This window comes from Felis catus, chromosome A1 (assembly GCF_018350175.1).
Source record: "Felis catus isolate Fca126 chromosome A1, F.catus_Fca126_mat1.0, whole genome shotgun sequence".
In the NCBI taxonomy this organism is placed as follows: Eukaryota; Metazoa; Chordata; class Mammalia; order Carnivora; family Felidae; genus Felis; species Felis catus.
The window spans coordinates 78,068,506-78,087,550 of record NC_058368.1 but is presented as its reverse complement, the minus strand read 5'-3'; the positions used below and the strand labels follow the sequence as shown (position 1 = coordinate 78,087,550).

The window sequence follows — 19,045 nt, the reverse complement described above, 5'->3', positions numbered from 1 at the left end:
TCTTCCTATCTGTCTCCACCAGTGAGGACAGAGTGAGAAAGTGAGAAAGCCACTGTTAGCAACCCAGGAAGAGAGCCCTCACCTGAGAACTAAATCAACACCTTGATCTTGGACTTTCCAGCCTCTAGAACTATGAGAAAAAAAATTTCTGTTTTTCAAGTCACCCAGTCCATGGCATTTTGTTCTGGCAGCCCAAGCTGACAAAAAAATCGGTATATTCGCGTTCTTACTTTATGCAATCTCATACATGCCGTTTTTTACATAACAATCGATTTTTAAATACAGACCTTTAGAGATTACTAACGACTGTTAAATTACTTTGCAAAACAGTTGTATCAGTTGACATTCTCCCTAACAATGAATTTGCTAAGAATGACTCCGCTTCACACACTACCTCTAGTGTTGAATTCAATTAATCCGAGATGAATAATGCCAGATGATTTTGTATTTAGATGAAGCCTGAAGGTATTATTTGAAGTAGAATGGTAATACTGTGACAAATATAGTGCTATTTGTTCTAAAGTTAATATCTATCACAGTTCTGTTTATGACCTGTAGTCGCTAATTCTAGTCCATGGAAAAACACGCAATGGGGGGCGAAACTCTAAGAATTTGAATGGGCCTGAAAAAAACCAGATGAAACAGGTAAAATAGATAGTTAAGCACACCTTGTAAGTATCGAGACCTAGGGCATGCACCTGGAGAGCAAGCATTGGAAACTTAGTTGGAAAAATTCAGGATGTTAAAGGCTACGGGAAGGAAGGAGTGTCAGCAGGTTGACACTGGTCTGTCTGAACACAGGGACAACTCTGCTTTCAGCCTGTGATTGCAAAGCCTTAGCTGTCTAATAGTTGGGATCTTGCCTGGTTGGAAAAGCCAAACCTCCGGTCCTAAGCTAACTTAGAGAAAACGCTGGCAAGGAGGGGAGACCTTGAGATGTGTCCTGGCACCTGAGAGAACCCTGATTCCCAGAGTCCAAGCTCAGCACCCCCTGCCCATTTGTGCCAGAGGAGGAGCTCATTATAGTCAGGACGGTGCTGGGATGTAGCTCAGGGGCAGAGGAAGATCTGTGCCTTCTGACCCCAAGCCGTTGGTCCAGCATTGATCCAAATTGTCTGGAGGCACAGACTAAATTAGAGACTTGTAACTCAAAGGTCTGAGCCTGGATGCTTGTGAGTAAAGAAATGCACATTCATAGGCCAGATTCTAAATTCAGAGATTGTAATAATTGAGTGAAGCACCTGCATGTGAGCAGAGCCCACAAATTAGAAGTCAGAGCACAGATTTGGACAGTAAAATTGGCCGGGAAATCAGTGCTCACCCCAAGAATACAGCTGTGCCTGGAAAGGAGTTTACCCTTGGACCGTTCAGTTACCCGAGCCAATAAAATGATCTCTGTTTGGACCTGTTTAGGATTTCCCCCCCCCGCCCCCCCCATCACTTTCTATAGAAGGAATCTTAACTGATGCTGTGTGTGGCTAGCTGTCTCTGGTACAGTTGCATTATACAGGCATAAGCATCTTTCATGGAGCATGTATTAGAAGAAAAGATAAGTGATGGGGCACCTGGATAGCTCAGTTTGTTAAGCATCCAATTTCGGCTCAGGTCATGATCTCCCAGTTTGTGGGTTCATGCCCTGCATTGGGCTCTCTGCTGTCAGCTCACAGCCCTCTTCAGATCCTCTGTCTTCCTCTCTCTCTCTCTGCCCCTTCAATGTACTCTCTCTTTCAAAAATAAATAAACATTAAAAAATTTAGAAGAAAGGATCTGTGTGGTCCTGTTCAATTATTCTTTACACATACACACTTTCACTCAATAAATGTTGATATGTGCTGTTACTCTGTTAGCCGCAGAGTAAATGGAGAAAGACATTCTGCCCCTGAGGAGCTTACAACAAAGTGTTTTGTTGTTGTTGTTGTTGTTCTTAGAAGAGCAGATGTATAAGCAAACACAGGCAGTATTTATAGGCATATATCAGGCTAGAAAGGTCTACAACAGATAATGTTTATCTGATATGAATGACTCACGATGGGGTTTTAGGAAGTCTGTGAACCCTGCAAAATTATGGGCAAAATATTGAGTATATGAGCATATAAGTAATCTTTTTTGGGGAGACTCTGAAGAGCTTTTGTCAGATAGTCAAAGAGACACCTCACCCCCAAACTGATTAAGAAGCACTGCTGTGTAGATTATTGTGGAAACACCAAAAAGGGAAGTAGTCAGTAGTAAAATGGCAACTCTATTTAGAACACATTGAAGACATGTTCGTATTTATATTCCTCAAAAAGTAAAGAGTATATAACTCAATATATATTGGTTAAATGGATCAACAAACAAGGAGCTCTGTCTGGAATGGTAAAGCAGCACTTGGGTGGTTCTATGAGAATGTCACTGGGAAATACTGTACCAAACCGGAGAATCCATTTGTATAATGGTGAGACTCTTCTTTTATAAGAAACAAACAAAAATCCTTGAAAATGTGTTCTTAACCACTGCCACATGACCATTTATTATATTGTTTTCTACTGTGATCTTAAAAATCTTTATTTAGAATGACATCTAATACTTGCTATCGTTGAATCATTTTCCCGGAAATAATCACTAAATTTACCTTCTTTAAAAAAAATTTCCTTTGTTACATTGACAGCTTCATCTGGTAACCTTATAAACATCTAAAACCAACATTAGTGGATATTATTTTTTTAATCTTTTTTTAACGTTTATTTCGGAGAGAGAGAGAGAGACAGAGACAGAGACAGAGAGACAGAGCGCAAGTGGGGGAACCATGAGGGGTGCCTGGGTGGCTCAGTCGGTTAAGCTTCTGACCAGCTCAAGTCATGATCCTCATGATCTGACAGTTCATGAGTTGGAGCCCTGCATTGGGCTCTGTGCTGCAGCTCAGAGCCTGGGGCCTGCTTCGGATTTTGTGTCTCCCTCCCTCCCCCGCTCTCTGCCCTCCCCCGCTCACATTCTGTCTTTCTCTCTCTCAAAAATAAATAAACATTAAAAAAATATTAAAAAATTAAAACACCCCAAACTGAGATCATGACCTGAGCTGAAGTCAGATGCTTACCTGACAGAGCCACCCAGGCGCCCTTAGTGGATATTATTTTAGGGGAATGTATCTTCCCTTATTGGTAAGTTTGAAAGAAAATAGTCCCTATAACATGACAGATTTTGTAAGGATTCAAGTATAAGGTAGCTCCCTCTGTTAAAAGGGATAATTTCTTTCAGGAAAAATAATCTCACCTTGTTTTCAGGTATATGTAAATTAACTTGGAGAGACTTTCCATCTTTATAACAATCATCTTCCTATACAGACACAGGCATATTTTTCCTACTGTTCAAATCTTTTATATTCTCACTAACTCCTGTTCATTTCTCCATATGGACCTTGCTCTGTGAATCTTGGAAGACATGTTTTATCCTTGTCACTTTTTTACTTGCAAAACTCTGTGTGTGTGTTGACATACATACTCAGCACAGTATTTGGCCAAAAATAAGCAATTTCTATGATGATGATGATCTCATTATGTGTGGTGCACTACATGCATTCGGTGGAAAGCATTCATGGAAGCACTTAAGTCTGTATGTGCTAACTCTTAATCACAAATAATATTATTTAGCATTACATTCTCCAACATTCTGAATCTTGATATTGTTTTAGAGTGTCTATTCTAATTTGACTAACACTGGCCACTCTATCCAGTGGGGCCTTCACCTTGAATAGAAGGATTCATTGGTTGTGCGAAGTTATCAAGAGGGACTTTTGAGAAATGCAGTTTCCCTGGACCTCATTTTAGTCCTACTGAAGCAGGTCTGTGGGGAGAGGTCCAAGGTTACCAATCCCTACTTGACTCTCTGCCCACCAGCCTTTGGAAACCAATGAGCTACATCACCTTGGAAGTATACAGAGAGGGAGCAAGTTCTAGTTTTGCTCAGTGAACCTAATTGAGTCCAGGTCAACTGAGGTCATCAAGAGACTCTGGCACATTGTTGCTAATTAACCAGAGTCCTCAGACACCTGATGGTGCCAGAACCTACCTTTTTCTTTACAGAGAGGTTATATTAGTAAACTCTAGTTGGCCTAAAAGCTAAAGGTTTAATCTTATCTTCTTTATAAATAAACAGGCTACTCTTTATTAGCTCTTTATGTTTAATCTGCTTTTAAAAATACAGTTATGCTGGTCAAGAATTTGTACATTATCTATGAATTGTGAAAGCATAACATTCTTTTCCAGATCAATAGGTATATAAGAATGCAGTTTATTTTCACTTATATGTGGTGCATAGTGTATAATAAAGTCAAAGAGGATGTGCCTATTTTTGTGCACCCAGAAGACATTCAAAATGAAAAAAGAAAATGTCTCAGGGTGGTTATATATTTGATTTATGGGGTGGAAATATTCAAGCAGCGATTCTCACCAGAAAAAAAGATGTTAGATTTCACTTTCTCTGGTAAAATGGTTTGGCAGATGTTAACTCTAAGGAATTGGGGCAAATGTTTGAGAAGACAACCAGTGTATTGTTTTATATATTTTATAATGTAAAAACAGAGTAAGAAAACTGTCTCCCTTCTGATGCATAACAAACGTTGCCATTTAAATAGGAATAAAAGTACAGATTCCCATGAAAATAAGTCTAATCATATAAGAACTTGGAATTCTTTTAAAGATAGAAGCATAGATGCCATCCTGAACACAGTACACATGGAGTTCTGTTCTGTGTGTAGAAAATTTCTGCAGTGTTCTCTTGCAAAAAGCTCATCCTGTTGCCAGATACCTCAAGATAATGTATTTGCAACTGTGTACTAGTCAGCAACCTCCTGAAATGTGCCTGTGCTATTAAACTACTCTGTGCCATTAGTCACACTCTCAGGTGAAACCCACGTAGGAGTTTCCAGACTCCACAGCCTGCTTTTTCTGATAAATGAAACCTACATTCCAGCCAAGCTATTTGCCCTTCTTTTTTACTGTGTTACATTTGAGCTGATAAGCCAACAAGGATCAACATTTACTAACCTGGTTAACACCTTCTCTGAATATATTTTATATCATGTTGATTTTAATGAACAGTGATGTTCCTGAAGACAGACTTTCAAAGCATTACCTACATTTCCTCAACGAATCCCGACCACATTCAGAAGAACCAGTTTGCTTATTATACAGTGTCACTCATGATGGCACTCCATTCCTTCTCTCTAGTCTCGTCCTTGATACCCCCACATGCCCCTAGACTCTAGCGCAGCCCACTTGCCCATAAAATTCTCCCTGCTGGGTTCCTTCAAGCACCAGAGCCTTTGGACATTGGAGGTCTTCTTCAAGAATGCTTCCTAATGTCACTCCATGTCCCTGATAGCTTTCTATCCTGGGGTCCCTCTCAAAATCAGATTGGAGTCAAGCCCTCCTCCGAAGTCTCCTAAATTGGTAATCCTTGAGCGTTCTTTATTGTATTGTGGTTGCCAGACTAGTCTTTTTCTCTGCTCCTTGACTAAACTTCCCAAGGTCAGACATCTTGGTCTCCCCAGAGAACTGATGTACAATGAGCAGAATAGGATGGGTTGTTGGCATTTTACTTTCAGAGGGCGTGTACCCTTGAAGTGTCTTACTTTAAAACATCTTAATTCATGGGAACTGTTAGAGGAAGGCAAGGTTCAGATTCCTTAAAAACAAAGAACAGACTATAGTCTATCGTAGAAAGAAAGTATTTCTGTCCCAATTATAAAAAAAAATCAGATAAAACAGTTATTTTAATGCAGTATATCAGACTTTTACTAAGCATCATTGAAATATTTTGTGAGACATAATTTGACTAGATATGAATAACAACAAGATAAAAATAACAGTGCCTGGTTTTGGTTCTTCCCCTTGTTTGAGAGTAATGGACCTTTAATTTTATATATTGTCATTTTTTAAAAATTTCCCCATTCCTAGTACTCTTTGTGATTTAATCACACACACACACACACACACACACACACACACACACAGAGAGAGAGAGAGAGAGAGATGCTAATGTTCTGAGACACTATTAGAATTTGTGTGTCTCTGATTAAAATTAACAATGCAATACTGAAGAGAAATTTGCATTATTATCTAATAAATGTGGATATGTATGCTATGATACTTCTGACTTCAGTCCTTAAAAGTCTGGTTTAGTAAGTGTCACCAAATGGGATTTATAATATAAGATAAATGCTAGATGCTACAGAGTGGAAACAATGACTACATATGGGTGTTGGGATTACTTACAACTTTTAAAATTGATTATTTGTTGTAATTGTCTGTAATGTACATACAGTAGTTGTATAATAACAATATATATGAACACACAAATTCTGACATTGACCAGATTTAAACGATAATTGTCAATTACCCGCTTAACTTTGTATTAGGCAGAGAAGTTAAGAGAGTTTCAGCATTTTCTAGTCCCTTAAAAATATTCTGTGATGAGGTGGTGATTCTCAGGTGAGGAGTTCTGAGATTATAAATTCCTTGAATATAAAGAAAAAGTTACAGTTTCATCTTGGATGCCAGAACCTCTCCCATACAGATGTGAATTAAGTAACTATTACTTTGGTGTGTTCCTAGAGCAGTGGTTCTCAGCTGCGGTGACCTTGCTCCCAGGCATTTGCCAATGCTTGCGGACATTTTGAGTGGCCAGAACTGGGGAGAGTTGGGTGTGCTACTGATATTTGTGAGTAGAGAATATGAAGCTTGCTGAACCTTGTGCAAAATGTAGGACAGTTCCCTCCTCCCCGCAAAGAAGAATTATCTGACCCTGAACCTCCATAGAGGTGATGGCTGAGAAACACTGTTGGAGTAATTGTGAATAGCTTGATCCCAATAGTAGTGTTGGTCCTTAGCTTTAAAATACATCCCTTAGGAATTTCTGTGAGTCTGTCAATAACAGGAGCATTCACTGAAGCACAGCTTCAGGCTTGCACATGAAACCTGAAGCTGAGAGTAAATGTGAAGTGGTTGTGTTGGGGAAGGGAGTTAGTAGAAGATGACAGTATACTGGACTTGGGAGAAGAAAGAGTATCTATTTTAAGAACAAATACCGAGGGTTCCTTTCAGCAGAACTTTTGCCATATTTTTCTTGCAACAGAAACTTAAGGTCTTTTTCGTATTCAACCAAGGAGCTTTCAATTACTGTGAACAAGAGTTTGACCTGAGCTGAAAGTCCAAGCTGCCAGGCTTGGAGGCACATGGGGTGCAAAGGGCACTGGGTTGGGTGGCAGTGGGTTGCTGCACAGCTGGGCAGTGGTTGTGTGGGAATTTCAGCCTGAGAACCCTTAACAGCAGTCACTGTGCTCACCTTTTCCCTTTTAGGGTAGCAGGAGGGCTCCAATGGATTTCCCATATTCATGTTAAAATGGTAGCTGCCTTCAGATCATATTTGTGTTTTGGAACTCTGTCTGGTCTGCCTGTGAGCTTTCTGTGTGAGCTTTCTTAGCTCAGGGACCCTGTGGGCTTCCCGAGCCAAGCATTTTCTGAACTTTCTATCTCGCACAGGAGAGCTCAAGAGAAATATAAACCTGTCAAATTAGGAAGAAACAAACTGACAAAAAATGAAGGGGTAGATAGGAGAAAGCAGTGAAATTAAATCATGCCACCCAGGTTTTAAACAGCTAAATCTAGAGATAGAGATAAGGGTAGATAGGCAACAGAGATAATCAAGAAAAAGTCGTCTTAACATTAACCTAAAAAATTTACAAAATCCTCACTTTGAGTTTGTAAGAAGAAAGGCCTTGAATTATTGCATTCCATCTAGATTTCATCACGAGGGCACAACCGGTTCAAAACGACAGGGAGAGAGAATCATCTCAGGATTTAGAATGTGATATGTTCACTTTCAGGTTCTGCAGAATCTCCTATTGCATAATAGCAATGCAGACTTCAGATAATATCTTCCGCATATATTTATTTATACAATAGAAAATGCCAGACCTATACTCATGTCCACAAGCCGACTTTATGTTGTATTTAAATCTGGTTTGGTTTAAGAGGGTTGAAAATTTAAATTTAAGAGAAGAGTAATCCCGATAAGAAGGGGGAAGAATGCTTTCTAAAATTTTCAGGGATTTTTTCCAAAGGATATCGTGGTCTACGTCACTCGTTGAGAAAAGAGTATTTTATTCAATGCCAAAATATCTAAGCTATCAGAAGAGAGAAGAATTCAAAGACTATCTCTTCAGCTGAAGCTGGGTTCACATACAAAGCTCAGAAAAAAAAAGTTTTATTCCATGTTTAATCTTCAACAGAACCTCAATTTTTGCTTATTTAAAAGATGCTTTGAGGTAAGGATAAACTTGCCATAGGATATATATATCGGTTAGTTTCTATATCTCCTATGTAGTTAAAAAAATTTAACATGTTGAAATCCAAAGTGCCAGAATGCTATACCTACACGAATGGTCTTTTTAACACATTACATGACACGGAAAAATCAACCAGCCCTCAGACTGCACCAAGCTTTGATGGTTACCGCGTACGTTTTATATGAACTTAGGATTCACGTTTAGTAAAATTTAGTATGTATGTTATGCGCGGAAAGGGCTGCCTGGTTGAATCCTGCCCATTACGGTTTTCAACTTGCCATTAAAAAAGAAAAGACCCCCTTCTCCGTGTGCCAACACTCACAGTCCCCCCTGAGAGGAAAATGAATACGAATGGGGATCCATCCTTTTGGTTCTCCCGAGATATTTACTTAGAACGATGGCACATAGTATTGCCCATGTGAGTGTGCACCGGACAGAGTATGTAGGTCATTAGGAAGCAGAGGAAGGAAAGTTGACCCGTAAGTGGCCAGGTGGAGCAAACCCCTGCCCTAGGTGACAGCTAGAGAGAGCTGGAGACGGCGCTGCGCTCCGGGTGTGCGCACCGGGGAGCTGGCCCCACGCGGCCTCCTGTTCCCGCCGCCCGGTGGGAGCGGGGGGGGGGGGGGCGGAGTGGGCAGGGCCTTCGGGTAAAACGATACGTTTGCCCACAGTTTCGTCCGGCACGGCAGGAGCCGGGAGCGAGGGGGGACCCCAGGTTTTCCCTGCGCGTCTGTTGCTTTGCATTCTCGGAACTCCCGGAGCCAACGCTAAGGGGCACCAGAGGCTCGGGCTGCAGCGGCCGCCTCCGGGGCAGCCCGGCAGCCCGCTGCTGCGGAAGTCCTGGCGGTAGCGAAGCCGGACTCAGTGGGGGCTGGGGCGCACCCCTTCCGAGGGGGGGGGTCCCGGGGGTCTGGGATGCTCCAGATACGAGGAGGAATCCTCCGTGGTCAGGACGTCGAACCGGGAGCAGAGCGCTAGGCGGCCACCCCCGGTAGCCCAGGTCTTCTTAACTGTTTTTTCCTGAGACCCTGTGAGGTTGTCTGTAACCTCCTAATTTTATTTTGGAATATGTCGCTGTAACATACGCAGCTACGACTGTAGATAACAGGTGCGCGCACACACACAGCATCCCTTCCAAACACTAAAATCATCTGACAATTCAATACACTGCAGGCTGTTGATCTCCAGTTGTCTGGGGCTCCCTAGGCACCTGCAGAGAGCAAATGTCCTCTCCTGTCTTGTCCAGGCCATTCGTATTTCCTCTCTTGCCCCCATCCTTTCATCTGACCTCCATCATTCCTTAGTGGAGAAGGCAGTACCCAGACCCTCGCCCCGCCGGAAACCTCCCAAGTGCCGCCCGCCCGCCTGCCGCTCGGACTTTCTCCGGAGGCAGAGCGGGAGCGGGAAATGCTGTAGACATTAGCCGGCATCCTCGGCCGTGCGCTCGGCAATCTGACCTCGGTCAGTGGGAGCAGAAGAGAAAACCCTAAAGCGGCCTCGGAGCTCCGGCGGGGCCCGCGGGCGCAGCCGGCCCCCACCCCGCCGGCCCCCACCCCGCCGGCCCCCGAGCGTCCTCGCCCTCCCGCTGCGCCCGGGGCCCAGTCCGGTGCCAATGCGCCAGGATGGAGAGATCTCCGCGCGGGAGGAGATGACGCAAAAGCCAGTGCTCCCCCCCAAAAAAGTGTTTCTCCAGGACGAAGATGGCGGCAACTTAGCCGGGGACTGAAGATGACTGTGGCTCTCGGGAGGCCCAGCCCAGGCGATTCGGCCCCGAGGTCCGGGGGAGGCGGCGTCAGCAGTCGGAGCCCGGCCGCGGCGGCGCCCGCGGGCAGACCTGCGGCGGCGGCGGCGGCGGCGGCGGCGGCGGCGGCGGCGGCGGCGGCAGTTCGAGCGCGGGGTGGGGGGTGGGGGGGAGGGAGAGCCCTGCCGGCGGCGGCTGCCCAGGCTCCGGACTCGGGGAGAGCGAGCGAGAAGTAGGAGCAGGCGGAGGAGGAGAGAAAGGAGAAGGAGAGGAAGGAGGAGGAAGAGGAGGAGGAGGAGGAGGAGGAGGAGGAGGAGGAGGAGGAGAGGAGCGGAGCTGGGGAGGCGCTCTGGTCGCCGTCAGTGGGCAGCGGAGACGCGGCATGCCCCTGGCAGGGGAGAGCGGGCTGTCCTCAGCGGGGCCATGGGGACCCGCGCTGTGACAATGCCTGGGTGAGAGAGGATCAGCGCCAGCCACCCCGCCACCTCCACCATCACCTCCTGCACTCAGCTCACCACCGGCCACCAGCCCCTGCCTCCTCCGACTGCCTCTCTCTCTCTCTCTCTCTCTCTCTCTCTCTCTCTCTCTCTCTCCATTATTGTTTTCCACTCTACAGACGATGGGGTCGGCTTATGATTAGGTCGGGAGCAAGTCAGATCTTCCTCCAAAGATTGGTAATATTTATGTAGGCAAAAAGAGAAAGGAGAAAGAGAGAGAGAGAGAGAGAGAGAGAGAGAGAGAGAGAGAACCGGGAGGAGGGGATAAGGAAATTAAACCCTTTAAGTCAATGCATATTGTGGTGACACCGGCACAGGAGCCCTCACGGTGGAGTCGGCCAGGGCTGTGCGTTCCCAAAATATGACCAGGGGTGCTTGGATGTGTCGGCAGTATGACGACGGCTTAAAAATCTGGTTGGCCGCACCCCGGGAGAACGAGAAACCGTTCATCGATTCAGAGAGGGCTCAGAAATGGCGACTGTCTCTGGCATCTCTCTTGTTTTTCACAGTCCTGCTCTCTGATCACTTGTGGTTCTGCGCCGAGGCCAAGCTGACCCGGGCCCGGGACAAGGAGCAGCAGCAGCAGCAGCAACATCAGCAGCATCAGCAGCAGCAGCGGCAGCAGCAGCAGCGGCAGCGGCAGCAGCAGCAGCAGCAGCAGCAGCGGCAGCGGCAGCAGGAGCCCTCCTGGCCCGCGCTCCTGGCGAGCATGGGGGAGTCCTCGCCCGCCGCCCAGGCGCACAGACTCCTCTCCGCCTCCTCGTCCCCCACCCTGCCCCCCTCCCCGGGAGACGGCGGCGGCGGCAAGGGCGACCGAGGCAAAAACAACCGGAGCAAGGCTCTTTTTCTAGGAAACTCTGCCAAACCGCTGTGGCGCCTGGAGACTTGTTACCCCCAGGGCGCCTCTTCGGGCCAGTGCTTCACGGTGGAGAGCGCGGACGCCGTGTGCGCCAGGAACTGGAGTCGGGGGGTGGCGGCCGCGGGGGAGGAGCAGCAGGTGAGGGGGACGCATCCAACTCCGCTCTGGAACTTGTCAGATTTTTACCTTTCGTTTTGTAATTCCTACACACTTTGGGAATTGTTCTCGGGGTTATCCAGTCCCAACACTTTGAACTGTAGTCTGGATGTGGTGCTCAAGGAGGGCGGCGAGATGGCCACTTGCCGGCAGTGCGTCGAGGCTTACCAAGACTACGACCACCACGCTCAGGAGAAATACGAAGAGTTTGAGAGTGTGCTCCATAAATATTTACAGTCGGAGGAGTACTCGGTGAAATCCTGTCCTGAAGACTGTAAGGTAGGAACAGTGGGTTTTTTTTTTTTTTCGCCCCCTCTTGAGCTTTACTGTCTGTGTGTTTGGCCGGAGACGTCCTCTAGAGTTTTAAAATAGTTTTTTTTTTTTTTTTTCCGACTCTGGTTTTGTTACTTCACTTGTTGTTTTTGTGGTTAGGAGGGCCTGACTTGCTTAAGTTGGGAACACCTTGAAGATTGCCGGTGGACTGGTGCCTTCTGGGAATCCTTGGAAGCTCAGGAAAGACCCTGGCGTTCTGAGATGATAAAGCTGATGCTTTGCTATCTGTTACATTTATGCAGTTGGTTCAAACTCTGTTACCATTTTTTTTAATGGAATTTGAATGCAGCTTGTTAGGAAGACAGATGGAACTGGATACTGATGACCCCAGATAAAATCAGTCAGTGACAGGCATGTGTGGTTTGGCTTATGGACCTGCACACATGTTCTCTCTGATATAGTGACATCATTAAATTGGTTGGCCAGAGGAACAAAAGAAAGTGTTTGTAGTTGTTTATGCAGGAAGAATGAAAAAGCATTTTACTTGTTTCACAGGGGTAATTCTGGTTGTTTGGGAAGTATGGAGGCCTACCTAAGTGTATTTATTCACCATAAGTTTCCTGTTTTCTCTTAGACATTTGTATAATAACTGATCTGAGACTCATTATGAGTAGAAAGTTTTATTTAAATATCTGGTGATCGATGAACAGTGTGAGCTAATTTAACACACCTTACGTAATTAGCTTTAATTATCAGGATCCTCTACAGAAGTGCTAAATGGCAAATGCTAGATGCTATGAGCTCCTTAATAGAGTGTATTATATTCAGCCTCTTCCTGTTGAATATAATAATGGATATAATACTTGCTGATTGACAAAGGAGAAGCCAATGCAAGTTTCTTAAGAAATGGTCAATGTAATTAATCAAGGGCGCCAGTGCCAGTAGAAGTGTCTCTGTCCGTGGTGCTGAAATGAGATTTGCCCCAGAGCTCTGTTGAAGATGAATATACTGCAGTGACCTTTTAGTAGGGAAGAAATGATGACAGAATCTCAATAAGCCTTTATGTTTCATCCCAGGGGTAATCTCTTAAACAGCACAAGAAAATACTATTGCTTTTCAGAAGAAAAAAATACACCACAGTCTCTTCCTTTCTCTTGACTACTCCCCCAAGTCCACTCAGGAAAAGAACTGTCCCTCTTCTGCCTCACTTGCTTTGTATTGGGGAAGTGTAATCGAGGGCAGTATGGATCAAAGGCTTTTGTGATACTTTGACTAGAGAACTGGGCAAAGGGATACCTGTTTCAAATGAACATAGTTCAAGGGCTGTATTTTACTTTGGATTGATTGTGCTTTTGACAATTAAGCTAAACTCAAACTAAACTTGCTTTGTCAACATTCTTTAAAAGACTAGAAATAGGGCTTCTTTTCAGATAGTAATACTGAGTTTACAACATTAATCTGGAATGCTACTTCACTAGATAAATGGATCTTAAACTTTCTGTTTTTCTTAAACATACCACTATAACTCATGCCTGGGGATCAAACTTACTCTTAATGGCAGAAGTTAATGAATGACTAGCATATTTATTGCATAGTTATTTATTTTGACAAGATATGTTGCCTCAGAATTGTAAAGATAAGGACACTCATGTGTCTGCTAATTACACTGCTAATAAAAAGGTTGCAAAGATTTCACTGTAGTTATGTTCAAAAGTGGTAGCTTGTAATAATATAATTTTGTTTGCTGCCCTGAATGCAAACTTTTATAGAAATTTCTAGTAATCCCAATTTGCATAGGACAGTATTTAAAACATAGTCTGTATTGTCAATAGACGGCAACATATTTTCAGATAAACATGTCAAATAGATTTTTGTTCAAATACCCAGATTTTAAATATATGTAAATGTTTATCTTCTCCTTGACCTGACATAAATCTCAACTTTATAACTATTATTCATCGCTATAAAGTATAGTGTAGGTTAAACTAACTCGTGATGTTGTAAACTACTTCTGTATTGTGTATCTGTATAAAATAGTCATCATTAACTGCATACACAAAAGCATATTATACAAATATCAGTTCCTTTTCTTCACATGGAAAAGTAAATACAGACAATTGAATTTCTTATCTCCACCACACAGAATTTGTTACCCAGGATGTCTTGGAGCTATTTCTTGGTTGTGTGATTTCAGTTGATTTGTCAATCTGACATATTTATTCCACAGTAACTGTTTTCAAAAATTACAGTTTCAAATTTAAGGTGTCAGTGTTTTTGGTTGATAACTCACAAATCAATTGCTTAGTTTTTTAGTTTAATGTATGATTTGTTTATGATTCTGCAAAGGCCACAAACATATCCAAATACAAATTATGTTATATGGCTTCAAATGCTACTTGCACACATTTGAAAGATGTGTGTGAGTTATTTCTAAACATACTTATTTCAAACTTATAATTATGAAATGAGGACTATCATCAAGGGCCTTGTTCAGAATATACATTCTATGTGAAATTTTCCATATTTTAAGGTAGCCACAAAGTCCTAGGCTACATTAAAAGTAAATGCATTATATTTCTGGGATTGGTAATGTATTCATGAAAAAATCCAGTTTTGATAGTTTATAAATATATTTACAGAGTTATAGACATAAAATACTTAATGATATTAGGTATACAAACTATTGTAATTCATATTTTAGGATAAATATACTAACTTTATTGTATTGATATATAATCAAATGATCAATGCAGTTATTTCTAGCTTTTAAAAGTTAGGACATACATTAATTACCTTCTAGTTTTATATTCTAGTCCCCCCCACCCCCATTTAGAAAACTGCCAATAGCATGTATGTGTAAAATTAAACTAGATTAAATTTAATTTCTATTTAACTTTTTAAAAAGGCTTTTTGATCCATTATGCTGAAAAAAAAAACCTTACTATTAATCTAATACAATAATAAGGTCTTGAGTCCAAAGTAATTGGAGATCAAATACAGCTTGGATTTACTTTAGCAAACCTTTGTATTTCAACATATAATAGAAATCATTTGTATCCAAGAAAATTTCTTACTATTCTGAGAAATAGCTGGTTTAATTTTTTTAAAGAAAATATACACATTTATCTAGGAAGTAATTTATGAAAAAATAAAGAATAAAAATTACTGCATGTGTCATTTACATTATAACATTCAAGCTGCTATATTACATAAAGCAGCAAAAATTATATGACAGTGATTCACAGTGTTTTTCAAAATAGTGTTTTTTGATATGTTTAATAAGAATCTAACAGATATTTAAAAAATTTTAAGCTAGGTGATATTATTAAAAATATAATGTTTTAAGATATAAAATTACGTATGTACATGATTAACATACTTGATTTTTTTTTACTTAAATGAAGATTTTCCCTTAAATATGCCATTCTTTAGCTTGTAAGCACTCTTGAAAATCTATATTATAAAAATTATAAAAATGTATATATTATAAAAATTAATGTTATAAAATGTGTAAAAATTGTATACATATATTATATATGTATATAAATATACTTAGGGAATACAAAATTCTGTGTGAACAGGTGAGTTTTTGTTACTGCTAGTTTAATTTACTTACTATACCTTAAGACAGATGGTCAGCGAAAGCAGGTTTGAGGTTAGATTCTAACATAAATCATTACATCATCTGTATTTTAGTTCTGTCGGCACAAGTCTAATCTTTATACTCTCAAGAATATATGCATTCTCATATTTTTAGTTTTATAGTCTCATATTAAAGCAGATTCTATTGCCTATTTTTATTTAACAGACATTGACCAAAGAGATGCTCTGCCAGTGTTAGGCATATGTAACAATTCTGATAACTGAAGCTTTCTGTAATATTTGCAGGAACCACTTACAAACAGTAACCAATTTGATAACGTAGAATTTGGGTTACATAATTTGCAGTTTGAAAAAAAGGCATTTCTTAAGTTCTTATTTATTTTGGTGTCATGCACTATAAATTCTTAAGAAATAATATTTTTAAAGAAAATCAAATATCTTACAATTCTTTCTACTAAAATATTATTTTGCTGTTGATTAAGTGCAATTGTGGGTATTATGACACTGTTCAGAAGTGTGGAATGAATCTGCAAATACGACTTTTTATATTCTACCACTTAATTATTTTCATCTGAAAAATCAAATAGTCTAACCATGCAGATGATCACTTTAACCATTAATAAGGTAATTTATAAGATGAACACCATGATCATAATCATTTTTATGATCCAGATTTTTTATTTATTATGTTTTTGCTCTGTATGCAACTACTGATTTATGATCTGTGTTTTATTTTTATAGGGGAACACCCCAAAATTTATCTTAATATTAGATGCCTGTTTTATAGACTATCTTAATATTAAATGCTTGTTTTATAGACTAAAGAACAAATATTTTTACTTTGAGCTTGTAACTGGGTCAGATTAGTAGCTATATAGGGCATATCCACAAAGTTTCAATAATTGCCGTTATACATTGGTTAATCACTGTAATTAGATGAAGTTGGTGTCTGCATATGCAAGGTGAATTAAGTGTGAAGGAAAGGAGATCAAAGAATTCTTTCAGCCCAGTGCTCCCCCACATACATATCATAATACATTAAGATATCTTTTCTTGCTAAGTTGATTATGCAAGAACAAATATACACATAACTATTTCAAACAAGAGAACATTTGGTTTGAATTATCTGACCTGTTGCTTTAATTTCCATTCCTAATTTCCTGTTTAAATCTTTATCTTCTATATCAACCTCACATGAACTCAGCACCAAACATTTTGTCATTTGTTTTATTTATATTGATATATACTGCGGAGATGGTTCTTCAATATCAGTGAACATTTAGGCTGGATCATGGTCCTTGGGGTCACGCTGGAATGTCCCGGGGATCTGTGAAGAAGATCTTAGTGCCAAAGAGATTCTGATTTCATTGGTCTGGCTTGTGTCATGGGCTTGGCATTTCTAGTTTTCCTGGTGACTCTCATGTGATGAGAATGGAGCTCAGATATTTTTGAAAAGTGGGAGAGGTAACAGGACATAGCCAGAGTGCAGGGGAGCAAATATGTAGCAACTAGATTGAGGGAATAGATGAAAAATGATCCAGCTGGGTGAAAAGGGAAAGAGATATGCCCAGAGAGAACGTGGAGAGGAGGAGTTGGATGCAGAGAAGACCAGAGATTTGAGGATGGGCCCATTGGCTATGGCAATTCTTTCTTTTAGGGAGAACTGGGCCACCATACTAGTGTTCAGTAATGGGCTGATCACATGAGCGCAGAACTCAATGATTATCTTCCTGAGACTGATCAGCTATTTGATTAGAGGAGCCCCAGTCTCATTACTTTTGTCTGTAATTTTAGCCTATGTAAATGGCTAAAGTTCAGACTTTTTAAAAAGTACATGGTTGGTTGTGAGAGAAAACATTTTGGCTTTTCATAGCATTAAATAATTAATTAATTTTATCAATCCTAGGAAATTATAATTCTTTTTCACTTCTATTGTAATGATAAGCCATGGATTTTTTTGTTTGTTTTTGTTTTTTTAACTTATTTCTATATTACTGTAGTAACTACTTGACATTCATAAGCAGTCACGGATTACAACAGCTTAATTTAGGAATTAGTTTTAAGAGGATCTTATTGTTCTGTTTGGAAATGATTGTAATATGAATCATTTCATTTTTAACATTTTAGATTATAAGATGCTGTGAAACATTAAATTTCAGTTTTATCTCATAGGAATTAAATGTAATTACAATCCAAATAATGGAATTTTTTTAATGAAATGTAAATTTACTCTGATTCTTTACAACTGGAAACAAGAGATAGTTAACATTTGTCTTTCTTTAGTAATAAATAATTCCCAATTTGCAGTACGTATTGTGTTGGACTACATGAAAATATTTAATCCTTGGTTGTTTAAAGTGTGAAAAGGTAATGATTAATCCCCACCACCCCTCGGTAGTCTGTTTCTACATTCAATCATCTATAGACAAAATGTCATCTCAGCTACCAGAGACGGTAAAAAAAAAAAAAAAAAAAAAGTTTTACAAACATGGAAGTTTACTGTCTGTCTCAACACTGTTACTGATTTTAGCAGTGGCAGTAGCATGTCCACACATAAAACATGATGGGTAAATGCAAGTCGGTTCTATGGAAATGCCTGGGGATTAGGTGTGTCATATGCTTCACTCCGTACAAGAGGGAAAATGGGCTTTAGTCAAAACTGCGTCTCCACCCTCCAGTTTTCTTACCTTCCTCTCATGGCCCCTGGAAGCCGAATGTCCCGGCCTTGCGTCCCATGGGAAACGCAAAGTTAAGGGGTCTTTCTTTGTATCCCTACCGCCATCAAAAGTGATCAGTCTCTTTCTCACTGAACTATCACTGGCTTAGTTTATTTGAAAAAAAAATTGAACTCAGGTGTAAATGGACGATCATGACAACGGATTGGCTATTGCAGAAAATGACTTGAATCACTCGTAAGTTTAAGTGCTGGAGCAAACTTCAACAGTAGCTGTTTAATAAGCTTTAGAGCTCATCAGGAGTCAGCAACTTGTCTAATCCATTTAATCTTTGCATCATCTCTATATGAGGTAATTTTATCACAGATTTTACAGATGAGTAAAGTGAGGACATAGAGTTGACTATTCCAAGGTCAAACAGCCGGGCAGTTTTAAAGATCAAGTTTGGGGCGCCTGGGTGGCTCAGTCGGTTAAGCGTCTGACTTCGGCTCAGGTCATGATCTCACAGCTCATGAGTTCGAGCCCCGTGTTGGGCTCTGTGCTGACAGCTCGGAGCCTGGAACCTGCTTCGGACTCTGTGTCTCCCTCTCTCTCACTCCCCCTCCTGTGCTCATGCTCTGTCTCTCTCTGTCTCAAAGCTAAATAAACATTAAAAAAAAATAAAGATCAAGTTCACTTTGTCACTTTAATGTATTTTCTTTTATTATGAGCATTACAAACATAACCAAGGAGTGAAAAGATCAGCATAATAAGTCCACATATACCTCCACGTCGATTTAACAACTGTTAAAAATCTTGCTGTAGGAAATAGCTCTAGGGAGATGTTCATGCTCAGTTGTGAAGGACCATATATCCCATGCTAAGGTCTTTGAGTTTTATTGTCTGTATGATAAAATATCAGGCAGGAATTTTAATCAA

At 41.0% G+C, this 19,045-nt stretch overlaps 1 protein-coding gene across 3 annotated transcripts in view; it reads left to right on the top strand.

The window, feature by feature from the left end:
* NALF1 (NALCN channel auxiliary factor 1) overlaps nt 1-19,045 on the top strand; it is a 673,349-nt gene that overhangs the window by 34,796 nt on the left and 619,508 nt on the right. For 2 of the 3 annotated variants that reach the window (XM_023253100.2, XM_045055771.1), the window contains exon 2: nt 11,071-11,855. In XM_023253100.2, the coding sequence (XP_023108868.2) occupies nt 11,071-11,855 (785 nt within the window). Of the gene's footprint in view, nt 1-10,365; nt 11,856-19,045 lie in introns of those variants that run through there. The other variant, XM_003980527.6, reaches the window with a different exon arrangement.